We start from the raw sequence: 15,143 nt of genomic DNA, 5'->3' as shown, positions 1-15,143 counted from the left end.
TACTGTAACTTCACTGTATAACACCGTAGGAGAGCACACAGTGTGCTAACATGTGGGTACCCTCTAGTCTTCACCATGCTGGAGGAGCGTCTCTCTGCATCCCCCCATCAGCTTGTCCCCAGTGCCATTTACCCAGTGCCACGTGCATGGCATGGCCACGGCTTAATGCCCACGGAGCCCTCCTCCAGGAGCTGTAGGAGACCACCATATAACGAGGGTGATGTGTTGGCAGCTTATCCCTTAGCCCTCATCCCTGGCGTGACACAGGAGCTCATGGCACAGGAGCTCCTGGGGGAGCATGTGTGCCCGTATCTGGGTGTGCAGCCTGCGAGGAGGCACCAATTAATACTACAGAAAGAGGTGTTTTTTGAAGGTCACAGCCTCCAGACAGCCAAACCCTGCAGAGACCATGTCCTGGCATCCACCTCCTGCTGGTGTCATTATCACCGCTGGTGCCACCAGGTCTGCTGCTAGCTGAGACTCACCAGGAGGAGAAAAGGGACTTGGGATAATATTACCCCAGCAAGGCTGGAACTAAGAGGCGAGCGCTTTCCTTGCGTGGGAAAGGCCGTTCCATTTAAAATCTGCCATGGCAGCAAAGATGGGAGGCTTGTTGCTACACGTTATTTTTGAAGCGCACCAGAAGAGATACCAATCCGTACAAAGCCACCCACCAGACACCAAAGTTATGTCTGTTATTAGCATCGCCTCAGAGGAATATGCATGCACATGCCAGCGTGTTGAGGAATGATCGCCAGATACTAAGATGGCTCATCGTTACCAGGTCAGAGCCTCTCTAATTTATTGCAGAGACTCATTCTCCCTCCTCCTCCTCCCAAAAGCGAGGGCAGATGGGCACATCTGCCACTCACCCTGGCTTTTAGCATCGAACACCCCTCATGTTTGTCACTGCCCCCTCTCATGTCCATTGTAAAAGGCTGTTTGGTGTTTCCCCTCGCAGGTGCAATCTGGCCCCTGTCCAGGAGTACTCGCAGGACGTGGGCATGAAAACGGACCTGGTGACTATGAACCCCTCGGTCATCCAACGGGCCTTCGAGGACCTGGTGAATGAGACTTGGAGGGAGAAGCTGCTGCAACGCCTCCACAGCCTCAACGGCAGCATCCTCTGGATCCCAGCCTTCATGGCCAAGGGGGGCAAGGAGCGAGTGGAGTGGGTGAACGAGCTCATCCTGAAGCATCACATCAACGTCAGGACTGCCTACCCCTCGCTGCGCCTGCTGCACGCTGTCCGAGGGTGAGAGCGTTTCCGGTGTGCTTGGAGCCAGGATTTCGTGAGTCTCCGTGAGCTGGAGAGCAATCACTGGGTTTGTGCTAGAGGCAAACAGCACGAGCAGTTTCTTTCTGTAGACCATGAGGAGGACTCCGTGGGCGGTGGCTGGTCCCCAGATGAGAACTAAAGACCACCTCGCAAGCAGGGTCTCGCCACTGTTGAGCCTGAGGTCTTTTAGCCATGCCATATAGCGAGCCTAAGTCTTCCAGCGCTTTGCTGGCTGCAAGTATGGATATCATCAAGATAATTCCATGACCTACAATTAGGGCTCTCCTTGGAGGAATGTGTGTGTGTGTTGTGGTTTGTGGAGCTAGTGACAAGATTTGTGACTTTGTGCTGAAATGACACGTGCAAGTCTTACACAGCTCTTCAGGCAGCCTGGATGGGCTCGGCAGGGTAGCAGTTCATGCTCCTGTAACGGTGCTAATTGCACTGCTCATCTTAAATGACCAGACCAGGGAAGGGACTGGCATGGTCTGGTCCTGCTGGTCAGAGGAATAAGGCCAAGTAGTGGTGAATAGACTTACTGGGAGGGAAAGAAGGGGTCTTTCTGCTTCCTGACTGCAGCCAGGTGTGTGGGAGACACAGGTGTAGTGGCGATGGGAAGGCCGTAAAAGAAAGAGATCTCCAGGGGTGAGACTTCCATGTAAATGGCTTGGCAATGGGGTAGGCTCTTGCTATCTTGCTTTATTTCTCCGGGGAGAGTCATGATTCATTAGGCATTTAGGGAGTCTACGCAGGCGGTGGCTTATGCTGGAGGTGGCTTAGTGGCAGTAGTTGTCCTCTCCAATCTTGACAAGACCCTCTTGCTCTCCTGGGATGGGAGTTCACTCATGCAGCTGGTGCTCCCACCTCTAAGCCTCAGCATTAATGTTTCTTATTTGCTTTGAGCACTTCTTCCCCAACCCACCTCTGAGCCTGAGCTCCTCTGGTCAGTTGGTCCATGCTGGGTGCTGCTCTGTCCCAGCCTGGGTTATATGCCAGTGCAACGGGTGGGCATGGGACAGATTTTGGGGTCATTTCCTGCAGGAGCAATTCTAAGGGGGTGCTGCTCAATTCTAAGAGGGCTGTGAAGGACATCTCTGCAGGCAGCCCAGGCAGGCTGGGAGGAGTGGAGGCTCTGTGCCATGGTGCATCACAGGCAGCAATAACAGGCAAAAAGAACTATGGCTGCCCCAAATGCCTGTGTTTGAGGCTTCCCTGAGCTAGAGAGGCGTCTTACAGAAAATTTTGAGGTAAAGAAAGGGAAGGAAATGATACCACAACTCACAGAAAGGGAGGAGAGGAATTAAAAAAAACAAACACCACAACCCAAATTCTGAGCTATTTCTAGCTGTAATTGACTTACTTTCATCTGTCAAAATAGAATTAAGCTCCTGTAATAAGCCCTTTAAATCAACAGGCTGCTAATCCTGTGTTGGCAACCATTCCTGGTGCCAGAAACTTCCCATAGGAAGCTTTGTGGAGGGATTGGCAAAGGCTGGGCATCGCTTTCCCGCGGGAGAGGAGAAGGATGCCTCGATAAGCTCTGCTGCTGAGCTTATCTTCCTACTTGCGGCACCTTCCTGGCCCTCCCGAGCTGCAGCCCTGCGGTCCAGCCGTGCTGGCTGGCACTCAGGTTGTCCCTGTGCATGTCCCATGGAGCAGTGTTGGAGCCACCACCCGTGGCTGGCAGGTCCTGCTTGGCTGGAGAGGATGCAGGGATTTGGGGACAAGCCCAGGGGTTCAATGCTGTCTCTTGGTGGATGGAGTGATGCACCCCTCTCCCCTGTGGCTTGGAGTAGTGTCTTCCTTTTGTACATGTTGGTGTATCTGTGGGTTTTTATGGGTCCCATGCAAGGATCGTGGGTTCAGGCTTCTGAAAACCTTCTGGAGTTCAGAGGGATGTGACCAGTCAGACCAGCGAGAGAGTGAAGTAGGCAGCGTTGGTGGGTGTCTGGGATGGATATGGTACCAGGGTATGGTTGGACACTGATGCTGATGACAGGTTCTGAGTTCTCGGTCTGAGCTCCAGCTGAGACCCCAGTCCTGCCCTTTGAGCTGGTCACCGTGCTGTGGGGCAGTGGAGAAAGGTGGGTCATGGCTGCACCGGGGCAGCACTAATTCAATTATAACCACAGAAGCCAGTGCTAATCCTCGTCAGGGGTTGCCCTCTAAGCCAAGGGAGCCTCTGCCTGACCTGCCCTCCTGCTCTCACACTTATCAGCAGGAAAACAAGGATGCCTGCTAATTAAGGATTAATATAATTAAAACCGCAGGCCCCTCAGCTGGCTAGAACTGATGGGAGCACTTCAACACCTACCCAGTGGCCTGGGCAAAAAGCTGTGCAGAGGGACCACCCAGGGCTGGGGGCAAAGGGCTGTGCTGTTCTGGAGGAAGGCTAGAGTCAGGGTTAACCCTTTCCTCGGTGCAGCCTCCTTAGGTTTGGACTTGGATGGATTTAAGAGTGATTCAAGCAGTATTGAATGAACTGGCCACAGCTGAGGAGGGGGGTGCGCCGATACTCTTGGTGCTATATAGGAAGTCTCTCAGGTACCTATAGGGTTGCCTTGACCGTCTGCTCCGGGTAATTGATATGATGTATTTTGGGATGAAGAAGGGATCTTTCCTCAGATTGAACTGACCAGAACTCACTAGGAGTTTACTTATTCATCTGCTGTGATACTCTCTAATTCCTAAGATCATCATATATTTTTGCTTCTGAGCTCCTTGCTGTTACAGAGATATGGTCACCAACGATTTCCTCCATCTCTCCAGCTCTCTGAGGAACATGCCGGTTCGTAGGATTACACTTTTCTTTGACAGATCTGAGATTTGTGAAACAAATAAATTTTGTGGCATGCAGCAGAGAATCGATAATCCACAAAGCCCCACAGAACATCCCTCTGTGCTACAGAGGGCTGCAGTTGCAGAAATGTCCTATCTTTTCTGGATAAAGCTACCCTTTATAGTCTATCCTAAGTTGATTTGGAAATCACAAAGAAATGGGGGGAGTCTTTCAGCCAAGATGTTCTATATATATATATTTTTTTTTTCAAGGGATAGCACTTTCTACAAAGACTAACGTTATCTCAGCCAACTTCAATTCAGCTACAAAAGCTTTGCCTTTTCTCTTCTTCCTTCACTTCCAGTGAAATACATTTGTGAGTTCTTGACTCCTCCTTGAACCACAGTATTTATTGTCCTTCTCTGCTTTCCCCCAGACCAGAATGCATTTCAGTGGCAATTGAGCGGTTTTTTTCCTATAATTTTCAGTGCATTTGGGGCATTTGTAGAGTGTGTGTTGCTGAGATAAGTAAAAAGCACTTGGTTTTGTTGTCCTTAACAGCATCATTTGAGACATCACCTTCCTAGCTGTGAGGGTGCCTTAAATGTTTGCAGATAGCTTTTTGTGTTGATGATTCTGGATAATCTGTGCAATAGGAAGGAGGCTGTTCTTACACGGCTAAACTCCCCATCTTCACGCCAGGAGGGGAGAGAGCCACCAGCATTTCGATGGAGGAGCTCAGAAGGGAGCTGAGTCGCTACCTAAGGCTGAGGAGGAAAGCTGTGCCATGGCAAGGAGCCAGCTCGCAGGGATGGGGACGGTGCCATGCGTTTCGGGGTTGCGTGACTCACTTTGGAGCGATTCTGTAAAATGCCTCCTGAGCAATTCATCTGGTGAACGCAGTGCTCGTCTCCTGGCTGGGAAGCAAGCAAGCCCCTTATAAGTCATCTGTTAGTGTCTCCAGAAAGCCTTGTAATCCCTATTGCCGAGCAGCTTTTGTCAGAGAAATAACATGAAATGCAGGAAGCAGGGGAAAATAATTGTGTCTGGAGGTTTGACTATCGCTCCTTGTGGAGAATTCATGGACACGTTCCAGTTTGCCTTGTGTAATCTAGTCTAGCATTTCTACCCTGTCCATCATGAGGCTCTCTTGCCAGTAACCAATTCTAATCCCTTAAGATTTTGTTAAGAACTTCTTGAAAGAAAAAAAAATAAACCAATATCTCTTCCAGCTCCTTGGCTAGGTCTCCCGTTAGGTTTAACGTCCAAATAGCCATGAAGGTTCATGTGAGCTCTTCACGACAGTGATCACCTTGCTCAGGATCCATAGCTTGCATAGTGCAGCTCTGCCACATGCCCTCAGAAGTGCAGCCTGGTGGGGCATGATGTGGATTCATCTTTGCCTCAGAGGTCTCCCTGGGTCCTCAGACCCAAACAATGTCTAAACCTTTGCTGGTTTTCCAGGGCAGTGCTGCTCAGCTGCTGCCTTTCCCATCCATCAGCCGTGGTGGAAGCCCTCCCCTGGTGCCTCCTTGTCTTGCGTCCTCATTATGCTGCATCCTTTCCAACAGTCTCACCTTGCTCGTACCCATGCAGGACACACACATGCAGGTCATTCTCCTAACCTGTTGCTTTGATCACATCACCCTGCTTTTTTGCATCTGTCCATGGGCTCCCCTTTTCTCCAAGACATCAAAACTAAGCTGCTGTTTTTCCTTTTCACGGCCCTCTCAGCCCATCTTTTCTCACTCTCTATCTCAAGATCGGTTCTGCTGTTGATTAGCCAGCATCGCCCAGTTGTGGAGTTTCTAAAAAAGCTCTTTCATGCTTCTTCCCCTATGGTCCTTAAGCTCACAGGGGCTTCTCTGAAATATCTGCCCCCAGGGACTTGTGCCTTAAAGCCCTTCCTCTCTGGTTCCACAGACGGTTTAAGGACAGTGGTCCTGTGCTCAGGTGAGGGATGAATATGACCCAAGTCTGTAGGGGGAGCAGAAAATAGCCATTCCCAATTCTGTGACTGGGATAAGATGTGAAGGGCTACGAGTGCCCAGTAAAACTAGGGGTGGGTGAGATCAATGGATATCCCACAAATAAATCCTTGGACAAGCATTTATTCTTGCCCCTCCGCACTTGAGCAAATGAGGCACATTGTATCTGAGCTGTGGTGTGTCTGCACTGGGACCCTGAGACAGTTAATTTGTTCCGGTTAATCAGGAAGAAGATTTAGTCTTTTCTTTGCCAAAAGGAGGGGAAAGGCATAGGAAGGAAAGAGGAAAGAAATAGGGTAATTCTCTTCCCAATTACTTTCCTCCTCTTCTGTCTGTTTGGAAATGGTTTCACTTGTGGGTGTTGAGTACCCATGTGTGTTTGGAAGGGCACTGCAGAGCTCAAGACCTGGAGAAGAAAAGAGTTATTTTATCTGTGATTCAGCATTGATTTGCTTGCACCAAGTCACCAAAACCATACCTGAGCCACACGGTGCAGATCCAGTCCGGCTATAGAGGCTTGATTTGGTGTTTGGGCTTTGCCCAGCAGTGGGGTAAAGCCCATCTCTGACTCCACATCCATCTTTTGGAGCCTGCATTAGCATGAATCTGGATAGGGACCTGCTTGTTCCTACCTGTCCAGCACGGATCTCATCACTGGACGTGGCTCCCAGCTATTTTGGTGACAGAGGAGCCTGAATACATGGACAGAAAAGGGCTGGGAGAAGCTGGATGAGAGGATAGTGTTGTCTCCCTGGGCTCCAGCACTTTATCTCCATCCACCCAGCAGCCGGGATATATGCTGTGCCCCTCCAGCACCACGGGTCCTGTCCTTGCCTGCACCAGCGTGAGTGCAGAGCACCGTCAGGGCACTCGCTCTCATTATCTGTAGCCGGTTTTTCATGAGTGTTAATGGGAGCAGGATGTGTGTGGCAGACTGATAATACGCTTCTGACAGTCAAGGACTAGCACCTCCACAACAGCTTGTGTTTGTATCACACTTTTATGAATAAGCTGTTTTAAAAGAATCTGAAATTGCATTATTTCAGCTATTCTGATTTGTATCACTAAATAATGCGGCTGATACTGCTGAAACTTGATTTCTTCATTGACCTGGGTTTCTTTTATTCACTTCATCAGGGCGATGGATTTTCTGTTCATTTTATCCTGCGGGTTAACCCTTGCCTGGAGGGTACAAGTTACCTTAGGGTTTTCTCAGACGTATCTGGAGGTGATGGGTAAGCACAGAGCAGGACCCTGCCCTCGCTAGCGGTCCTCAAACACTGCCTGCAGGGAGGAGTGTTACACCCAGCATTTCACCCCAAATCAAGGCCAGGCTCTGCTCCCCGAATTCGGTGATGCTGGAGGAGGATGAGCACTGGCAGCGCGGTGGGATGCCTGCTCCAGATGTGCAATGTGGAGACTGCCACCTTCCCTGGCTCAGGTGGGACCTGCGGCTTCCTATGGGCAGTTTCAGTGCATTTGGTCTCCTGAAGGATTCCCACCAGGCTTTAAGGTTCAAATACTTCCCCTGTGGCTGCAGGAAGCATATGCTGGTGGCTGGGCAGCTGGCAGCAGTGCTAATGCAGGTCTGCTCAGGAGGCTGCTTAAATGTCTTGGAAACGTCTTGGAAAATCAATGTTGCTGAGGAGCAACCAGAACCACCTACCAGCTAGGATGAGACTCTCTGAGCTGCTCTTCGAAGCCTCTGTCCTTGGCTACCATCAAGTGTTAGTTCAAATAGGCGCTAGGGCTTGTGTCTGGGCTGCATCCTTACAAAAGATGGCCTTGAAGATCTGATGGCATTTTCCATCTGTCACTATCATGATCCGAAATAAGAGCTGTCTCAGGCGATTTTTGCCTGACGGAATCACAGTTCCTGTTCATAGCTGCCTCCCGCTCAGTCACCAGCCTATCTGTAGCTCCTTACACCCCTGAGGGTTTATTTACAGAAACGACACAGCACCGGCTTTTGAAGGAGGTCCATGCTGTGAGAGCAGCTCTGAGAAAGGAGGTATTGGGTTTCAGGACTGCTGTTTGCTCTTCTCTTTTAATTGCTGTCCCTTTCCATAAAATGTTGCAGTTAATAGTTATGGTGATTGGTGTAGCCAATTTGAAAAATAATTACTGCCTGCTTCAAGATTATCTTTCCTCCTAATTAAAATCCCGGACCTCACATATTAAAGGTGCGCTGTTGACACAGCATCCCATGTGCGCCCAGACAACCTCATTTGGATTTACAGAATTAATTAGGTTTTATTTCCATCCCCAGCTGTTCTCTCCTGCACCGGGAATGTGGCCGCTGTCTCAGTTGGCCGGTGGTGGGAGAGATAAGAGGGAGATCTTCCTGCATAGCTCCCACACTTCCATCACAAGCCAGTCATTAAACAGTATTCCCCAGACCTCACTGGAGGATTTCCCACCTTCGCTGTCCAGGAAACAAATTGTACGTGCTGTGGCACGGCTTATGTTATGGTTTTGTACGTATATCATCTGTGTGGGTAGGCTGGGACAGCCTGGAGTCCATCACCCCCTCCCAAAGCTGCATCCAGCAGCGAGAATTTATGATGCTGTAGGAGCGAGGTTTATCATCCTTCTCGTTTTCCCAGTGCTGTGCCTGCAATAAAAGGGAATGTGGGTAAAAGAGCCAGCTTTTTTATTTTCATTGTAGGAATATGAATTTTGATTGTTCCCTGCCCCAGTATTATTGAGTGAGTGCTCACTAGCTGCATGTCCTGAGGTGGACACATCAGGTTGGTTTTGGAAGAGCTGCTTTTGCGTACTGGTTGTGCACCCTTTTTGGTCTTGATAGGGCTTTTTGTTCAGGCTGGGTTGAAGAAGACGATGTGCTTCTGTAGAGCCTGTCTGTGTTTGACCCAGGTCATTTTTGTAATCATTAATACGCTTAAAATGTTGGTGATTACATGAGTGTCCTGCACCCTCATGGAAGGGTCACTCTGTCATGCTGTCAAGGTCGTCGTACGTTCATACAGTTTTTACAGACTCTCAGCAAAACCCAAAAGTTAATATTTTGGGCAGGGCAGGAGGTCAGCACTATCTTTCTGTGCTCCAGCTGGTAAATTGATAAAAGGAGAGTTTTAGGGCTAAAGCAACTGCTGGATGAACTCAATTGGTTGTGTCTTCCTCCAAAACCAGCCAGTTATGTGGCTTGACAGTTCTTCCCAGATAGTTTCGCTGCTGGATGAGGATACTCTAATTCACAGACTTAAATGGTTATGATAATCTCCCATTTGTCTCTGCACGCCAGGGGTTTAATGGGTTTACCCATAAACTCATCAAGGAAGCTGTTTTATGGCTACCTGTGGGAGAAGATTGCCTTGGCACCACAGTGAGCTTTGCTGTGTCCCCATAGCACAACCCATATGGCCAGGCAAGCCCAGAAAATGCTGATGCTGTGCCTCTGAGATACTGGTTTTGCCCCAGTTACTTGCTCGTTTTTCCTGCTGGATGCCAAGATGCATCGAGCAAGGAGGACCTCCTTCCCAACACATCATACTCATCCTTTGCTGAAGCTTCAGGTGCTTGGACACCTCTGGGATATGGGGGTATAAACCCTGCCATGCCCTTCCTGCACACGCCAAGGCAGTCACTCTGCTTCCAGAATTTGATTCACCAGAAAAGTCAATTTTTCTCTTATCTGGCCGAGAACAAGCAAGTACGTTGTGTGCCTTGGCTGCTAAATTTTAATGGATTTCGTGAAAAGCTAATTTGCAGGATTAAGGCTCAGCTCTCCCAAGGGTTCCCGCTGTCTGAGCACCAGACCCTCAGAGTCCGGGTGGAAAGTGCGAATGAGGAGCGAGACACTTCCCCCGGCTCCGCAGGTGACAGCAGGACCCAGCTCAGGATCCCAGACCTCTGGGTGAGAGCACAGAAATGCCACATGCTTTGCTCCGCTTCCTCATGCATTTTATCACTCACTTGAACCCAGGCCCTTTGAAATATCTATTAAAAATAATCCAAGAGCCTGAAGGGGCTGCGATACGTGGGGATGCGCTGCCTGCACCCTCCCTGCCTGATGTGGGGCAGCGCCGGCATCAGACTTGCTGGGGGAGGAGGGAGTGCACCTGGGGCGGGGGGGAAGGAACATCATCTACCTCCCCCAAACCTGTTGCTTTCTGATTTTGCTCCTCTGACAGTGTTTTTCTGCTGAGCCAAACCAGTTAAGTTGCCTGCGCAATAAACGCTGGGCGCTGGAAGCGTCTTCTTACAGGGTGTTGACGCTGCAATAACTTGTATCGGCAGCCCAAAATACAACTGCTGATACCGTTTCTGCTCGTGCATCGCTACAGGGTGCCTCCTTCCCCTGCTCTTTTTGCCATCCCCTCAGAAAAACTAATGCACTTTTCATCAGCAAGCCTGGCTGACCTGCCTGTCGCGTGGTGTATGTTGCAATGTGCCATACTGTGTATCTCGTGGACGGCTGCTGCAGAGCGCGGTGACGTGTTTTGGTCCAGGGTGACAGTAGCAATTGCCGGGTGTAACAGGAACACAGTGGTGTGGTTTAGCTCTTTCAGCCTGGTGACCCTTCATTCCAAGGCAAACGTTTTCACAGCCCTGTTGTGTTTACTGTCAGCGTAAAAATCTTCATTCATCAATGAAAATCATCAGCTTGTGTGTGTGAGAGTGTGTCTGCTTCAAGGGGTTGCTGGAGTCTACTTGACATGGGGATGGTTTGGACTATGGTATTGATCTCCTAGGTTGATTGGAAGGTAATTGTAGGCTGAAGTACTGAAGGCCACCGTTGCAAGCAATTTGTTTTTCATAAAGGGTTGCCGAGGCCTGAGATGCTTCAATGCCATAGCAACAAGTGTGATGTAACCGCCAGACAGAGAGCAGGAGGATGCTTATTCATGAAGCAATCCCTAGAGAGGCTTTTTCTTGGCATGGAGAACTCTTCTGCTAGTCAGAAACCTCTCACTTTGAATCACCAATATATCTCAGTCAGAGGCTGGAGAGAGAAAATGGGCAAGACACGAGCTTCGTGTGCCGGGGGGAATAACGCGCTTTCCTCTACTCTCCCTTTGCAGGTACTGGCTAACGAACAAGGTGCACATCAAGCGACCCACAACTGGCCTCCTCATGTACACCTTAGCCACTCGATTCTGCAACCAGATCTATCTCTACGGCTTCTGGCCCTTTCCCCTGGACCAGAACCAGAACCCGGTCAAGTACCACTACTACGACAGCCTGAAGTACGGCTACACCTCGCAGGCCAGCCCGCACACCATGCCCTTGGAGTTCAAAGCCTTAAAGACGCTGCACCAGCAGGGAGCCTTGAAGCTGACTGTGGGGGAGTGCGATGGGGCCACGTAGGGTGGTCACCGGCCGCGTTCCTGCACAGCCACGGGAGGAAGGGGAGGGGGCGGAAAGGACGAGTGGTGCCTGGTGGGGTTGGGTTGTCTTTGTTAATGCGCAGAACAGCGACACAAATATATATACGTGGTACCTATATATATTGACCTGAGTATTATAACTGTTTGGTGTTCACCAAGGAAGGAGCAGGAGAGATGCGGGAGCATCTGGGGTGACTGGCCTGGAAAAGACCCCTTGCCGTGGGCTTGCTGGGCTCAGAAGGGCGTTTGACCTACACCCGAAAGGTGTGAAGGTGGCCTTGGTTTTTGAGGGTATGTTAGGTGATGGGTAAACGTTAAGCCGTTTGTCGTGACTGGTCCGAGGTTGGTAGTTAGTTTGTTTGGCCAAGGATGCCAGCGTTGGCACGTTCTTGGCCCCGTGCTCGTGGTGGGGAGGGGAAGGGGCAGGGAGCGGGGTGGGCAGGGAAGGTTTGTTGGTGGCTCTCACAGCCGAGGGACTGCCCGTGGCACCGAGCAGCACCCGTCTCCTGCGCAGCAGGGACCGGTGCCTGACAGAGTTGGGCACAGATCCACCCAAAATGTGGACCAGTGGGCTGAGCACAGCCTTCGGAGAGGCAAGGGAGAAGCCTCCTGGGCTGCAGCTTGATCTCCAGGAAGTGGTGGGGAGCTGTGCTAGGCTGATCCTGGTGGCATCTGCTGGGAGAGGAGATGTGAGGGCCTCCAGAGAGCGGGCACACCGGTGTTGAGCCGGGCGGAACATGAGGCGGATGCTGAGCATGTATTTTTTCTTCCTTTCCTAAGGAGCCATTTAGAAAGGAGCAAAGATGCTGGAACATGTCAGGAAGAAGGTTTGCTGCCGCACACCGGCACCACGAGTATGAGGTGTCTTACTGTGCCACAGTCGAAGGCACTCAACATCTGGCAGGGCTCGTGAAAGCCATAAGTACATTTAGCTCTTAATTCCCAAATGCCACCTGCTAAGCAGCCTGCCTTCTCTACCCCTCCAAAAATAACCGCTGAAATATTGGTGATAGGCCTGAGACCCAGCCAAGCAGAAAGACTGCAGGACTTCAAGGGACTTTGTCAAGTCTAAATAATTTATTTTCCCTCTCTCCACAAAGAACCAGCGTACAGCGCTCTGTTCCTGAAGTCCCGCGCTCTCCTTTCTTTCAAGCTCCAATTAGCTGTTACTCTGAACAGTTAAATAGGATGTCAGATGGATCTTGATGGGATGCTCAACTAGTGATGAACGTCAAAGAAATAATCCTTTTCCCATTTTTTTTTTTTCCAGAGAGAACCCAAAATATAAAGACGTTTTTGTAACCGTATTTGCTTTTCTCCTAAGTTTTGGGGTTTTTTGATGGAAGGAACTAGATTGGTCTGATTAGCCTGTTTAATTTTCTGCTTCTGTAGCCTACTCTATTTGTCTCCTAATTAGCACTCGGTGCCAGAATGCAGGTGAGTCTGGGGTTCAGTGAGTGCAGTCTGGGTTTAATTTGTGGGAGAGCAAATAACAGTACACAGGCAAGCCTTGGACGTGTGCTGCAGTGCTTTCCTGGCTGGGTTTCATCACCTTCGTGCCTCCTCCTACTGCTGTGTTTAAGGTAAAAAATATATTGTTTGGGGCTGAAATACTTGACATTGTCTCTTTAAAAACCGAGTGCTTCAAGTGGTAAAAGGAAAAACTGGCTTTCATGTTTTGGGACGCAGAAGCTACTGTACCCTTAGGAGCCTCCAGCCTCCTAATTAGTGTCAGATGAAGAGGCCTAAGATTAAGGTATAAGCAACATTATAGTGGATAAATGTGGGCTAATCTGCCACCGAGGGGATGTTTCTTTCCAACGCCAGAAAATGATTTCTTTAATGTATTTTTTTAAAGCCTGGCTTTTTTTATTATTATTATTATTTTTACTTGAGTTTAGTTGCACAATAAAGCTAAACCTGGCTGTGAACCTCCGCTTAAGGTGTTGGGGTTTCTGAGAAAGAGGAGACAGAGAGTAGAACTGCAAAACGGAAGTCATCTGCAATCCTGAGGAGCTTCCCGCGATTCAGGAGTGGTTGTTAAAGCCGGATAATTCCCTGTTTTGTCCCGGTGTGGAGGAGGGAGAGAGCAGGGATGAAGCTTTCAGGGACTGCTAAAGCCAACTGTTGTATTGAGGGGCCTGGGCCACGGCAGTGATTGCTGTTAGCAAACCTTCTTTTTAAATAAAAATAGAAGAAATGAAATAAATGTGCAGGGGTTTTATTTTTTATTTATTTTCGTGGATGAGAAAGGGGGGCAAGACCATAAAATGCCATGTCAATTAAATGGGGAGACACTGTAACCTTCTTTGCCAGTGAAAGAAAGGGGAAGGCTGGGCTTAATTGCCCATCTAGGGTGGATGTCAGTGCTCTGCCAGGGGGACTTCTGAAGCCACCAGGATGTCCTCACTGTGCCTGCCGAGATTATTGAGCTGAATCTAACAGCAGCACAACAGGGGTGTGCTGGGGAATGAAAGGGGGATGGGAGAAGGGATTTCTCGTGCCCTTGAAGCAGCTTCTGGATCAAAGCACAGGCAAGTTATAGGCAAATTATCCAGGGAGATGAAACTGCTGGTGATGTTTCTGTTCCCAGAATGGATCTGCTCACCCCAGTTTTAAAAATACATTAAACCAAGAGTAAGACCCTGCAGCTATTGAAGTCGATGGCTGAGCTCCCATTTTACCTCACTGCCACGCGGGTTGGTCCCTGCTGAGTTTATATGCACAAAACTAGAAATCTACCCTTGCTTTAGTGGGTCCTCTGGTCTGGTTCTCTGAGCAGCTCCTCAGAGTGGTGCCACTTTGAGGTGGCTTCCAGGGCATGTTCAAGGCCGTCCATCATGTGCTGCACTTGTTGGCAAGCTGAAGACCGTATTGGAAATGCGTGATCATCTCTTTTTCCAGAATAATAGCTCCACCAAGCCCCCGCCCCTGCAACTCAGCAAGCTGTAGAGCCTATGTGCTGTTTCTGAGCAGGGGGAGCAGGGTTTTGGGCTCACCTTCTGCTCCACACAGGGAGCAGCAGTGCTTGCAGTAGGTGGATGCTCTTTGGGCTATTTTGGGGCAGCCACCAGCCACTGAGCAGCCGCAGGGCTGTGGCAAGGCAGCTGCCAGATGCTATGGGGACCCGACAGCAGCACCAGGCTGCTGCTTGATGAATTTCTTCATGCCCAATTAAGGCTCTCCTGTCATCAAGAGAGAAACAAAAAAGAGTAGTGATGCTATTCAGGCAGGGATGCAGGCGCACGCGTTGCACTGTGAACATACTTGCCACCATGAACGACAGCAGTGGCTCCCTTTGGTCTTCACTCCTCTGTCCCGCTGCTCCCTCCAGCCCAAACTGGCGATGCTGGTGGCTCTGGGATGGGCAGCTCTTCCCCCATGGATTAGGCACATTTGTTCCAAAAGGTCTTTGGATGATAACAAGTGACCTGAACTTGTAAAATAGAGGGAAATTCAAGTCTCTACCCAGCTAAGCCCACAGTTTGGGGCTGTGTTTCCCAGCGTGCCTATTTGTGGCAAGAGTCCAATGGGTGCTTCTGGCCAAATTCAACATCCTTTAGCTAGCCATGGGCCTCTGGGGTGTTTTCCCCTTGTAACAGCTTGAGGATAAGGGTGTTGTCTCGCCTGCTCAGCTGCACCGAGGCCAGAAGCACAGCTGCCTGAATGACTTTTCTTTTTAACCGTGGTTCGCTTGGTTACATCCCAGCCTTCAGATCTGCCACATGCTTCTTTGTGCCTCCGGG

The 15,143-nt window shown here is 49.9% G+C and overlaps 1 protein-coding gene across 2 annotated transcripts in view; it reads left to right on the top strand.

The window, feature by feature from the left end:
* ST8SIA2 (ST8 alpha-N-acetyl-neuraminide alpha-2,8-sialyltransferase 2) overlaps positions 1–13,579 on the top strand; it is a 33,350-nt gene extending 19,771 nt beyond the window's left edge. For both annotated transcript variants that reach the window (XM_074155991.1, XM_074155990.1), the window contains 2 exons: positions 962–1,255; positions 11,092–13,579. In XM_074155991.1, coding sequence (XP_074012092.1) covers positions 962–1,255; positions 11,092–11,377 — 580 coding nt within the window. In that variant the 3' untranslated portion in view covers positions 11,378–13,579. The remainder of the gene's footprint in view (positions 1–961; positions 1,256–11,091) is intronic.
* Positions 13,580–15,143: the final 1,564 nt, after the last annotated feature.

The sequence above is a fragment of the Numenius arquata genome, chromosome 11 (genome assembly GCF_964106895.1).
Source record: "Numenius arquata chromosome 11, bNumArq3.hap1.1, whole genome shotgun sequence".
Taxonomy (NCBI): domain Eukaryota; kingdom Metazoa; phylum Chordata; class Aves; order Charadriiformes; family Scolopacidae; genus Numenius; species Numenius arquata.
This window is presented reverse-complemented; position numbering and strand designations above follow the sequence as displayed.